General features: G+C 37.3%; 2 protein-coding genes across 8 annotated transcripts; one reads left to right on the forward strand and one right to left on the reverse strand.

Annotated features, from left to right (window-relative positions):
* The first annotated feature begins 1,609 nt into the window (after positions 1-1,609).
* On the forward strand, positions 1,610-10,647 carry sycp1 (synaptonemal complex protein 1). Of its 4 annotated transcripts, none has more exons than XM_039799208.1 (35): positions 1,610-1,684; positions 2,562-2,691; positions 2,883-2,967; positions 3,092-3,150; positions 3,265-3,429; positions 3,559-3,626; positions 3,722-3,795; positions 3,902-3,960; positions 4,096-4,162; positions 4,368-4,441; positions 4,528-4,636; positions 5,539-5,633; positions 5,726-5,910; positions 6,005-6,072; positions 6,151-6,212; positions 6,346-6,462; positions 6,578-6,682; positions 6,845-6,948; positions 7,041-7,158; positions 7,286-7,356; positions 7,440-7,521; positions 7,674-7,736; positions 7,819-7,881; positions 7,969-8,031; positions 8,137-8,253; positions 8,342-8,452; positions 8,559-8,651; positions 8,756-8,830; positions 8,926-9,012; positions 9,106-9,252; positions 9,756-9,815; positions 9,958-10,029; positions 10,119-10,226; positions 10,339-10,404; positions 10,507-10,647. In XM_039799208.1, the coding sequence occupies exons 2-35, from the start codon at positions 2,563-2,565 to the stop codon at positions 10,645-10,647; spliced, it is 3,162 nt and encodes a 1,053-aa protein (XP_039655142.1). In that variant the 5' UTR covers positions 1,610-1,684; position 2,562. The 4 variants fall into 4 exon arrangements, with proteins under 4 accessions (XP_039655142.1, XP_039655144.1, XP_039655141.1 ...); XM_039799210.1 differs by lacking the exon at positions 1,610-1,684 and adding an exon at positions 1,853-1,872; XM_039799207.1 differs by lacking the exon at positions 1,610-1,684 and adding an exon at positions 1,881-2,021.
* Positions 9,812-12,674, reverse strand: si:ch211-105j21.9 (sialomucin core protein 24-like). Of its 4 annotated transcripts, none has more exons than XM_039799213.1 (4): positions 12,569-12,674; positions 11,760-12,258; positions 11,512-11,664; positions 9,812-11,431 (listed from the first exon to the last, which is right to left on the reverse strand). In XM_039799213.1, the coding sequence occupies exons 2-4, from the start codon at positions 12,250-12,252 to the stop codon at positions 11,304-11,306; spliced, it is 774 nt and encodes a 257-aa protein (XP_039655147.1). In that variant the 5' UTR covers positions 12,253-12,258; positions 12,569-12,674; the 3' UTR covers positions 9,812-11,303. The 4 variants fall into 4 exon arrangements, with proteins under 4 accessions (XP_039655147.1, XP_039655148.1, XP_039655145.1 ...); XM_039799214.1 differs by having other exon boundaries at positions 11,760-12,263; positions 12,569-12,670; XM_039799211.1 differs by having other exon boundaries at positions 12,454-12,570.
* Positions 12,675-13,244: the final 570 nt, after the last annotated feature.

Consider the following 13,244-nt stretch of genomic DNA (forward strand, 5'->3'; position numbering starts at 1 on the left):
CAGATGAGTGTATCCCTTGCCTAAAAAGAACTAAGTTCCAATAATGACAAAGTCGGAAAAAACGCCTTCCTATTCCATTGTTAAACGTGACAATTTTGGTTGTTAATGTAGTAGCCCCTTTTGGACCTGGATCTGACTGATCGGATGACAAATGTACAGCTATAAGTAGGCCTACAGGTAAAAACGTTCTCAAGACGCATTGAGGACGCATTGAGAGCCAATCAATCAGACCACACGGAGGTGGTCTAGGCCATATGTCCACATTCTTAAAGTGCTAACGACAGGCATGTGTCCTCGGCCAAATGAGCAACTACACTCATTCAATGTATTTCTCATGTCACAGAAACCACTGAGAGTGAGTTATGTGTCTTGGATGCTATTTTCATACTGTGTTGTGTCGCTGTTTTTTTCCAGTGCTGCCTGCTCTTATATCCTGGCTGTCTGCTCTGTGCAGTAGGCTACTGCAGTTGCCTGGAAAAGGCAGCCACCAGTATACAATATAACCTTATTTTTAGTTTCATAAAATTTCCCGAATTTACTATGCTACTTGTAGGAAAATATACTAAAAAGACGTGATCGTTTGATTTCTGGAAGAAGGAGAGGCTGGGGTCGAATTGAAAGTTAAGCAAGAGGTTTAATGAACAACACGATGAAAACAACAATCAAAACACAATCAGACATAAAACATGAAACACTGCCAGCAGCAGACTGCAAAACATGCTTCCCCTGTCGGGTCACAGTTAGCAGCCATGCGACATGACAAAACAATACACTGTAAACAGCGGACTGCAGAACCTTGTTCCCTTGTCGGGTCCCAGGTCCGCAGTCCTGAGATCACATCTGTTTCCGAATTATATTCCTGTCTATCAGGTTAAGGACACACCTCTGATGTCAGGTTCACTCCAGGTCACAGACAAAGGTCGTTTATCATGGTAGTGCCAATTCTACAGAGATACACATTTTCTTTGTTCTAATCAGTCTGGCTTAGCAGGGAGTGGCTCCCAAAGTTGTTTAAACAATAAGTCTCCTAGAGCATCTACTTTCATGCTAAATAACAGACATAACCTAATTAATTCTTTAGAAACTAGGTTGGAGTGAGGCAGTCAAATGCTGATTAGTGTGGTGTGATGCAAGCGGTATTGATTCAGTGTTCATTTAACTAAAAGTATATTTTTATCAGACATCATCAATGGTTTAACTTTTTATAACCTAACATACTACAGGCGTTCATGCTCTTACGGCGCAACTCATTTTGTTATTTAGTTTCGCATTGCCAGACCTATATCCACTAGTTGGCTAAGCAGGTGAGCCGGAGTGGTCAAAGGTGGCTGTAACGTTTTTTTTTTCTATAACTAAACAACAAAAAGTCCCCTGTTATTTTCTTATTTAAGCTTTTACTATGCAACAAAATCAGGTAATTTGGGACCAACCAATGGGATTAATTTCCCGTTGCATATAGCTATTCTAATTCATGATTATGATCCTCTGAGCCTCACATATTTATTTTGGGCTTGGTCTGGCAGAGGCATACATGTCTTAAAACGTGTAAGATTAAAAAAAATAGAATAAACAAACAGAATATGCTTTTTACTCCCACAACCATCTGTGGGCAGTTGGGGCTTGAAAAATTACCATGTAGCCAACTAATATGTGTCAGAAATTCAACGTTTACAGGCCATCCCACGTAAATAATATCTTGATTTGTTACGATAAACATGTAAGGCTACATAGGCCTTTCAATTTAAAAACTATGAATATATAACTTGAAGTTCCTAGAGTTTGCTGTGACCGCCGGGCGGCAAGTACCGCTTTTAAAAACGCTTGCTTTTTCGGGAAACGCTCTAGGCGTTTGTCGGGCGATGCCTCGCGATGGTGTGAAACCATATTTTGCGTCACATAAACATAACAGGATAATTCTTGCACGCGCCCCCATACGGTCTTCAAAATAAAACCGTTTACCGTTAACTAGCTAAAGTTAACGTTTAGATGTTCTAACTTCAATTTAGCATTCCCAACGATAGGTAGGTAACTACCCGGCCGTTGTTTGCCAAAATAATATCCAGACAACGTTAAATGGTTTGCCTGGCAACTATTTTGTTATTGGTTCGTATGAATTAACTAGCTAGCTAGCTACTAAAGATTAGTAAAATGGTTAGGTTAGTTTAGCTACGTTAGTTAGTTACGTTAGCTACCTAGCTACATAAGCTACCGTCAAGTGACGCCGGTTAACTTCATAGCTAGCTAGCTAAACTGAATTTCTAGTAACAAGCTAGCTAATTAACATTAGCTTAGCTAGTTGACGTAACGGGTTAAGGTAACAGGTAACGTATTAGCTAGCTATGGCAAATTGAATAATGTGAAGGTTGTTTGACATTAACGTTATCTCCTACGCTAGCTAGCTACATTAGCTAGTCCGACAAAAGTCTAAATTGCCCGTTAACGTTAACTTAGCTAGCTACCCGTTGAAGCGTAATAAACTGTACTTTAGCTACGTTATCGTTAGCTAGATAACATTAATATAGCTAATTTTACGTTAAACAGTGTGTATGTGGTCATTTCAGGATGGAGAGAGATCGGGGTTTTAACTTCAAACTGCTGGTACCTCCCAGGGTCAATAACGGACAAGTATCGGCTGTTCGACCTCAGGAAATCGTTGAGAACTGTGGTGATTTCATGAGTACAGTGCTGCAGGTAATGTATTTAACGTTAGCCAATAGTTAACCACCAGTAAATCTTAATGAATAAAATCAAGGCTGATGCTAGCTCAGCACTGACACAGTCTGTCAGCACAATAATACGCCAACCATTAATGAAAGGAAGCAGCAGAGGTAGTAATCATTAATTCACATGATGACTAAGCATAACTGCTGTTTTCCCCCTAGGGTTACAGTAAAGGCTTTGAAAAAGAGCAGAGCATGCCTTTCCCCAATACAAGTATGGTTGCACCAACTAAACCAACCAGACAAGGTATTTATTATCTTTAGTATAACAACACAGGCTAAAATTTCAGCACAAAAAGTTGGCAAGTATCATAAACCTTAATATATATAATAATACATTTATAAATAAATACATTTTCTCTCCTATAAAGACTTACCAAGATACCAAGATACCAAGATGAAAGTCGTGCCACCAATGGAAAAAGGCGAGGTATTATTTTCATTGTACAAAACTTTGATGCATGAATAGGATACATTTGGCCTTTGTAATGTGTTTATTCAAAAGTATGTCAACCTACTTCCCATCATTGTGAATATTCCTCAGAATAATTGCAAACCTGGACAGCTTTATTCCAAGCTGTTTGAAGAAGTTGAGAAAATTAAGTGCTGGAAGGTCAAAGTTGACTGTGAGACTGTGCAAAAGGATAGGAGACTCCAAGAAAACAAAAGGACAATTGAAACTCAGCGCAAAGCCATTCAAGAATTGCAGGTGTGGGCCTCAGTGACATGTTTTATTTATGTCTTTCTATCTCACTATTATTCTTGATAATAGATGAACAGCGTACTCCAACACCCTTTAATGTCTATAGTGGTATGTATTGTCTGTGTGTCTTTACAGTTTGGAAATGAAAGTCTCAGTGTGAAGCTGGAAGAACAGATCAGTGAAAATGAGGATTTGAGGAACAAGTATGGGTTGTTTGGAAATAAGACACACTAGACATGCTCTGTAAACGCCAAATCAACATGACAATCTAATTTTAAATGTATAAAATGTTTTACAGAAACAACGCAACAAGGAACTTGTGTAATATACTCAAAGATACTTTTCAGCGGTCAGCTGAGAAAATGCATTTATGTAAGTAAAAAGTGCTTCACATTTTTCTGCCTCAGTATGTGTCTTAAACTGTTGAAGATAAGGACACGTTGCTGCATATTTTGTAACAAGTCTTTACTTTTTCTAGTTGAATCTGAAAGAGAAGAAACACATCACCTCTTTATGGAAAATAGTGGGAGTATTCAGGTAAAACACCTCCAAATCAGTATCATAATGAAATGCTTTTTTCTTTTAATTAATTATACTTTGTTGGAAAGAAGTCAATAAAACCGTAGGACATTAAGTGCGATGGTCAGTTTACATGTAACATTTTTCCTGTAGAAACTGATTGCAGCATTTGAAAGCCTTCGTGTTCGCGCAGAAGCTGATCAGCAAGAGATGCAGAAAGGTTTTTTGTTTTGTTTTTTTACTATTACTGTAGCCTTTTCACTACATTAACTCCAAATCATAACATATTTAATTATCCAAATCATAAGATATTTAATTATCCTTATTATAAGACTTAAATTGACAAAGGATGAATTATTAGTATGTTAACAAGCAAGAGAACACGTCCACTAGCAAGAAAAATTAAACATTACATTTTTTTCCAGTCAAAGAGGACGTGCTGCAATTTGAAGATCTAAAAGGAAAATATGATCAAGAATATAAAATGAAAGAGAAAGAGGTTAGTAAAAATGTAGTTCTGTTTAGATCAGTTCATTTGGGAACTTTTGAAACAAACCTCTTAAGGATTGACGCTCACATTCACAGGTTGCAGAGCTTCAAACTAAAATTAAGGATAAGGAAAATGAATTACAAAAACTCCTGCTTGACCTCAGTGAAACCCAGAAGCACTGCAAACAACTTCAAGAGGCAACAAGTAAGATCATGATTAGATTTTAAGATAAGGTGCTCATAGCTGTATATTTTTAGATTCAGAATTTTGTGAAAGATAAGTTTTGATAAACTTTGTATTGTACATTCCCAGAATATAATTCACAACAGAGAGAATGCAAATGTTCGTTAAAGAGAATGCAAATGTTCATTGTTTATTAGGTTAAGTCAAAAAAAAAAGTTACCGTAATAATCAAATTCTCATCTGGTAAGCTATATGATTGAATGAAGGTAACAGTGTGAGCCTATAGCTGGCTACACATGATAAGCGATTTGCTCTCTGCGCACCGCTAGGTAGGGCGCAGAGCAAAGCGCAGAGAGCAAAGCGCAGCGCAGGTAAACGTCATCAAGGGTGGCAAGGAGGCTATTTCCCGTTGCGAGCTAACGATGTTATCTCATTGGTTGTGCTTTCGAAAGGTCAGCGGCAACTATTTCAAAGTTGAAATAATTTGAATTTTGAGCGCAGGGCAAAGCGGCAAATCCGAGCGGTGTGCGACGCCAGGGGTAGCGCAGCACATAGTTGGGTGGCACCGCTCTCCCCATAGGAAATCAATGGAACGGCCGGCGCAAAGCGTTTTTGCCGCCTATCATGTGTAGGCAGCTTTAGACTAGGTTCTGTAGGTTTTGGCTTATATGTTACAGCAGCTCTGACTGCGACTTTAACAAACAGTTGAATACCTGAACTTGTATTACTAATGTTATCATGGCTCTCATTTCTTGTGTGTGAAGTTTCTCAGTATTTTGCTCTAACTGCTTATGAAAATGAGACTAAAAGTGGAAAATTAGGCCTTACATATGTGTTACTATAGTATTAGTACACTTGAAGGTACACTTAAGAAGGATACCAAAGATGATTTGGTGATGATTAAATATTTACTTACTTTATAGAGGAACAATATGAACTTCTCAAAAGCTCAAAAAGTGAACAAGAATCCCTTCTCCAAAAACTGCACACTGCAGAGCAGCACTGTAAAGAAACTGAGGTGAGTGTGTTGAGATTCTTGTCATTTTCAGTGAATCTGGGCTCTGTGTCGTGCATTGTCTGCTTTGATTAAAAATGTTTTCTATCCCTCAGAAAAATTGTGAAGCTGCTGCTGCATTACTGGAACAAAGAAAAGAAGAATATGCAGAGATGATTCAAAACAAAGACTTAAGTTTGCAGGAGCTCAGGAGAGTTACAAATCAACAAGCAGATAAGTTGGAGCAAATTCAGACAACCTCTCAAGAGCTACAGAATTCCCTAGCCTCAGAGATACAGAGGTATAATTATCTCCTTAAAATTTAAAGCATTTTCCATTTACAAAATATTGTTTTTTCTCATGCTGTTTTTTTCCTGTTATAATCCATTTTCAAGGACCAAGGAACTTGAGGATAAACTCATGGCAAGCAACAAGGAACTTGAAATGAGAAACACACTTTTAGGTAAGCCTCACTGAGTGAAGTAAGTCGATATTTTTATTTGATGTTCTTCCAAACTGAAAAAAAAGATGTCCTTAACAGGAGAGAGCTTCGAGCAGAGTGTAAAAAAAGATGAGCAGATCAAAATCCTTGAAGATGAACTGGTAGGGTGTATTTTAATCTTTTTAATTTTCTAGAAGTGTATTTCTTTTTTGTTTCTCCACCATTCATTTTAGTCTGAACACTACAGAAGAGTACTTTAAAGACACTCAGAGTAGGCTATTATATTGTTCTTAGGACAAGATATCTAAATCTGTTGAGTCCATGGAGGGTAAGATTGACGTCACTGAAGCCAAGGTGGAGGAACTCACAGCTGAGCTTTCAAGGAAAACGGAAGAGGTCCAGCTGTTTAAGGTGATACAAAATATAGATACTTCATCTCAGAAGGAAACATCATGTTTTTCCATAGTCTAATACAGATACCTAGAAATGTAAGCCCCTTATAAAAAAAAAATAATTGTTGATACAGAATGAAGCAGAGATTGCCTTTGCCGAAAATGATCTACTAAAGAAGGCTTGTGAAGCTGCTGATAAGGCACAAGACGATTTAAAGGAGAAGTCTGCAGTGACAGAGGTTTTTACGTGGTTTTCTTTTTCTTGCTGCACTCATCATCTCTTATCCACTGTGGTGATCTTTTTTGGGAAATTTTTTTATAATGAAAAAATATTCAGTGATATGGTGTATTATACACAATACATAGCTTCATAATATTATGTTTTTTTTATATTCCCTCAGATCAAAGTGATGGAGTTAGAGGGACAATTGTTTACTGAAATAAACAAAAATAAAGAACACACCTCTCAGATGGAGCAACTGAGGAAAGACATCATGCAGCATAAGTGGGTCCCTCTGAGCTATTCCATAAAATTCACATATAAAATATTACATAAAACTGTTGTAATCTTAATGTCCAATTCATGTCATTTTTAAGATTAAAGTACAAAGAGTTATTAGCCGACTTTAATGAGCTGCACTCTGAGAAGACAGGCATTCAACAGCAGTTTGAGATTGGATCTTGTAATGTGAAAGCCATGGAGGCAACCAGAAAGGTCTGAATAAGCCAATTAAATGTGATAGACGCTTTTCATGTGTACATGAGCTGTTTGCATTAGGTGTCAGATTTATTACTGACTATAATATGAATGACAAATTCTGAAAGCTGTTTTGATTGATCAGGTGAGTGAGGAGAAGGCTGAGAATCTCACAAGAGAAATTCAAAGACTGGAGAAAGAAAACCAATGTTTACGGTGAGTTTGCACTTTGAAACCTCAAGTGGTTTGACATTGTGTCAGTGTGTCGAGATTAAGATTTTTATGTTTTCGTTAAATAGAGAGGAAGTCAACTCCATTAAAACCAGAAGCCAAGGGAAAGATCAGGAAACTGAGACTCTGCAGAAGAAAATGCAAGAAAATGTAAGTATGCCAACTAAAACACATTAATGTAAGTCGCTTTGGATAAAAGCGTCAGCTAAATGACATGTAATGTAATGTAAAACACAAGGCTTCGTGAAGATGTCTGTTCTAAAAGTATTACAATATTATTTCTTTGTGATTTTTGTGTATAGTGCGACCATCTGCAGGAGGAAATTGCAGAAAAAGAAAAGCATATCAAAGCTATGGAAACAAAGGTGATTGAAATACAGAAAATGTAAAATGTCATTATTATTGATCGTTTTCTGGAAATAAGAAATTGTTTTGTTTTGTTTTTAGCTGTGCAGTCTTCGGAAAAAATGTGAAATTAAACTTAAAGCCCAGGAGGAATACCAGAAAGAGGTTTGTGATGATTATTAACTGTAGAGTTACAGTTCATGGAATAGAATTGTTTTTTATTGAGCTAACAGTTAAATTGTATATTTTCAGAACAAAATGCTTAAGAAACAAATAGCAAAGGAGAATGCGAAATCCAGTCAACTTGAAACTGTGGTATGGGGATGTTTTTTTTCATCTTCCATTTCTTAATGTTGACACAAAACATGTAAAGTAATAAATATACATGTGTGTGATGTAGGTGGTTGTTTTTGTCTTTAGATCAACAGTCTTCATGAGGAGTCCCAGAACCTTAAAAGACTGAACGAAGAAGACCAGCAAAAATTGCTTAAGGAGCTTGAGTCCAAATCAACCTTTACAGCAGAGCTTGAAAATGAGGTTACTTATATCATTTTATGTTATTTACCACATTTTGTTGCTCCTCATAATTAAAAATTGAGAATAAAAAAAACACTTTGTTTTACAGGTACAAAAGCTCAGATTAACAACAGCAGAGGCCATCAAGAATAAGGACGACACAGAACTCAAGTGTCAACACAAGATAGCCGACATGGTTGCACTGATGGAAAAACATAAGGTAAAGTCATTATAAAGTACTTTTTGCTGTCTGAAATGGTCTTTTACAGCTGACTGTCAATCCAAACATATGTTGCATTGGAAGGAACTTGACTTTTTATTAACAGAGCCAGTATGACCGAATGGTTGAAGAAAAGATTGCAGAGCTTGATGAGAACAAGAAGAAAGAGATGGAGGCTGTTGCCCATAGGAAATCACTGGTATGATGCTGAACAATCATAAATTAACGATTATTAACATATAAAACAGAATTAGATATTAAAGAATGAATAAATGATATACAAAACTAAATTCTTTAAATCAGGAGTTGGATCTCATGAAGCACAAGGCAGATATTGATCATCTGAAGCAACAGCTGAAGACAGAAATAACAGAGAAGGTATGTTGTTTGAATCAGTTCCATTTTTAAACAGGTTGTACTTTACCTTTTGAGAGACGGTTCATTCTTTGAGAAACGCTTTTCATTGCCATTAGGAGAACATGCAGAAGAAGCTGACAGACTTAAAGAAAGAAATGTCATCAATAAAAACCACTCAGCTGTCAGAAGCAAGGAACAAGCAGGTACAACATCTGTACATCAGTAAATAGGCTACCACTAATTATGTGGTTTGTCATCACATGCACTTAACCAAGAATACATCTTTAAATTTCTAGTCACCTGCCTCAAACTGTAAACAAGGGAGAGGTGACGAGACTCCAAAAGAGAGCTCTTCGAAGAGACACGTGTTTGACTTCTCCAAGGCCAGGAAAACTCCGTGCTACAGCAAAGATCATGGAAGTCCTGCCGTTATGAAGAAAGCTGTAAGTTTAATCTACAAAACATTTTTTTAAAGGTTGCAAAAAAAGGTCTTATTTCTGGCACATTCTTTATTGTTTTTCTTATCATCAAATCTTATTTTGCATTCTTATGTATTATTACTGGAATTCTAATGCATTTTCATGGTCAAGACAGGCTGTGTAAAAATACTGTAGACATTGTGATTTTAACTCGCCCCGTTCAGCCATCTTTCTAACAGGAAACGTATTACCATTCAACAGTATTTACCCTTTTCATACAGACGTACTGTTCATTATTCACCTTAATTGTGAGGGGGGAGAAAAGAATGAAAGTTTTTTGGGTGCATGTGCATGCAAAGGCTGTGTATTTGTATGTTCATACACATGTATGAGAGTCCTTTTCAGTATGCACTGTATGTCAGCAGTGAATTATTGGAGTGTAAATGAGTCACTATAGGCTATTACTGAATAATGTTCCCATTGCCAAGAGATACATTAAACTATGATAACATTTTATGTCTTCTTAGCTTAAGGAATCTGACACTGAATCCATCAGAAAATCGTGTGGAACAACACCAAAGAACAAGGTGGACAACAGTTTAATGTATTTATGAAGTAAATGTTGACTGGCTATGATGTATGACATAAAAGCTAAGTCTGTGTGATTATGTCTTCTATTGTAGCAATCATAATCATAACACTCAGACTGACATTGACTTTGCATCATAGGAAATTCACAATGAAGACCTGAAAACCCTAAGAAATATTACAAACAGGGTTGGCGGAACAACCAAGATCAAAGTAATATACAGTATTATTCTGACATTTTCCAAAATGAATAAAAATAGTAATGACTTTTGCTGACATTTACTTTTTGTATTCCTTTACAGTCCTACAGAATAAGGACGCCTCCATCTGCTGAAAAGGCAGCACGCTGGGGGGACAGCCCCATAGACCTTGACCCCAAGTCTGACAGCTCTGATCAAAACGATCTCTTGGTGAGTTGTATTTTATTATTTTATTATTATTTGTCAGAAGAATACAGTATCATTGGCTCTGTGAATATATTGTAGAAGAGCTGATTTGGTGTCCTGTTTCTCTTCTTGGCAGACCTTTGCAAGTGCACCTGTACCCAATCTACCCGCTCCACACGGCAAACTCAACATCTTTAGAAAGGTACATGCTATTTGAAAATGTATTTATGTATACATGAACAAACACGAAATAATCCCTGGTAAGTTTTTAAATTTTTTTAAAAATGAATCAACAACTTTTCAGATCCAGAGCCCTGCCATTCATAAATCCCCAGGGAATTCTTTGAAGTTAGCTGCAATGAAAAGGATGAGAGATGCTGGTTGGACGGCTGTTACTGGCTGTGACAAAAAAAAGAAGACGACCAATGAGAAAATCTTTGCATGAATAGGGTTGTTACAGGTCAGATAAATAGTAACTTTAACAGTATTAGACGTTCATATTACAACTTTGTTAACATGCATATATAGGGATCAAATAGACAGTAGTAATAATATTAACAGGCCAATGTATTTCTTAATATGCATAGCGTTGTTTAGGATCAGTTAAACAGTATTGTTCACAACAGAAATATTTAATTATTCTGGCTTTTTTTAGTTCAGTTTGTTGTTTAGAGGTAAACGTTAAGTGACTGCAGAGTCACCCTCTACGCTTTTAAGTACTTTGAAAAAATTCTGTTTGTTATAGCGCTGTTGTTTTGAATAATTTATCTTTACTGGTGTTCAAATGACATCTCATTTGTTTATATTGTTGGTGTGGGAAATGGTGTAGTTGGTAATGTATTAATAGCTTAATATATTTAGTAAATTTATGTATCCTAGTATTGACAGTGATAGAATTAAAAGTAATGTTCACATCGATCAGCATTGTCCTTTTTTGAATGTTCTGCCCATCCTAATGTTCCCTTCCTCTCTGCCGTTAGCCTCTCATGAAGAGGGTGAAATACAGTCTTAAAATTGTTGAAATTGGTGGATGAAGAAAATTGGTTTTGTTCATCCTGTCAAGCACCAAAGGTGACCTCTCAAACTGTAGGAACTCTCTTCTTAATGGAGGAACTGGAGACGGAATTGCGATTGGTCTGCTGGGGCTGTTGGTACGTTGTCGTATATTGGATGGCCATCATAAAGTCCTCCAGAAATTACGAGCGTGTCATCCTCTGCCACAAATGCATCTGCCGAAAATAAAATAGGTACATTTAACTGCTAATGATAATAGCATGTATTGATTGTACGATGAAGGGGGACATCTTACCCGTGTCATCAGTGTTGTTCAGAGGTTGATGCAAGTATTGGATTTTATGTTTGCATCTGTGAAACATGAACACAACCAATGCCAGAGCAAACACTCCAAGTACAACGCTGAAGAGAACAGTCAGATTAAAATCTGAAATGTTAAGTCCCAAACCTAGTAACACAGGAAAACAAGTAATTCACGATGAGTTAAATATCAACTTGTAATGAGCAATTCAAACATTAATAAAGCTGACGCCTGCTGCTTACCTTGTGTGGTTCCGTACATTGAATCTGATGTCGTGTTGACAGTGTGAGATGGATTTGCAGTTGTATTTACTGTGGTATCAGGTGTACTTATGGAACCTATTGTGGTCTGTGTTGTCGGCTTTGACAGCGCAGTAAGTGTTGCAGTGCCAGGTGATGTGGTCGTCAGTGATGTATTATTTGTTAGAGGAGTCGCGACGGTTGTTGACTGAGATGTCTGAAGAGGACTTGTGCTCTCAGTTGTAGCTTCTGTTTTGGTGACCGTTTCATTGTCCCGGGTGGTGCTGGGAAATGGAGTCGTGTTCTCAGTTGAGTTTGAGATAACAGTCACACGAAGAGTAGAGTTGGATGAAGCTACCGTCGTAGTTGTGTGTGTCAGGTTTAAGCCCGCGGTTGTTACGGTAGATGTGATAGTCACATTATTTTCTGTTCGTGCCACAGCAAAAAGGACCAGAAGGTAACAAACCAGCGTTGCAAAGATAGTATCCATGGCCATTAAGTCCTGTACTGGAAAACAAGACACGGGCTGAAAAACACCTAAAATAAACACTGTAAAATCTGTAGTAACACTCAGTTTAAAAGCTAAAGTCTGTGCAATGAGTAGGTCATACGCATTACATAAACAGATCTGCAGGAAATGACTTCAGGCACATTAAGCATGACTGTGTACGCTCTAAGAAACCACATAATGACCTACCAACTCTGATCTGTTGTAGTTACGTAGATGGAAACATTTCAAATCTCTCTCTCTCTCTCTCATGTGAAAGCTTGACAAAGTCCAAACCTTGATTAAGATGACGGATCAGGCTCACCTTGTTTTGTTCTTATTAGTGAAAACAGGAACTCGGTTCACTTCACTAGCAGCGAGTCTGCCTCCATGTAACGGCTGGCTCCACTTCCTATAAACCTGGAACAGCTAGTGTTGATTTGCTGGCATACTGGCAGGTGAAAGTGGGCCGGCCACTTCTTTGTAAACTTCCTCTATTGTATGTTGTCAAAGGGGACAAAGGACACTGTTATTACCTAGACCAGTTTAACCAGTTAAGTTTATTTTTTACTCTCTCTCTCTGTCTCTCCCTTGCTCAGTTCAAATAGATTTTGCAGCGCTTAGTAGAAGAGAATCTGCGTTGCGTTAACTACTTGGCTTCACTGTCCTGTATTTTCTTTCACATACATTCAAAGGTCTTACACTCACTGAAGTTCTCTGTGCTCAATTTGTATGCTTGTGTACGTGTGTGTTTTCAGTCAAAAGGGTTGGACTTTGTACAAAATGTTTATTAACAAGTAGAATTTGTGACTAATTAATACAGGTAGTTCATAAGGAGTGCACAATTTCCATATAAAAAATAACCAGGCACTAAACAAATAATTAGAAACATATGGCCATTGTTCCTTCAATACAGTAATGCCATAATCAGGGGTGTGATTCTTCCGGATAAATCCGGAAATCCAGCTTTTCCGACCTGAAAATGAGACTCTCGTAAATCA

This window comes from Perca fluviatilis, chromosome 4, assembly GCF_010015445.1.
Source record: "Perca fluviatilis chromosome 4, GENO_Pfluv_1.0, whole genome shotgun sequence".
Lineage (NCBI taxonomy): Eukaryota > Metazoa > Chordata > Actinopteri > Perciformes > Percidae > Perca > Perca fluviatilis.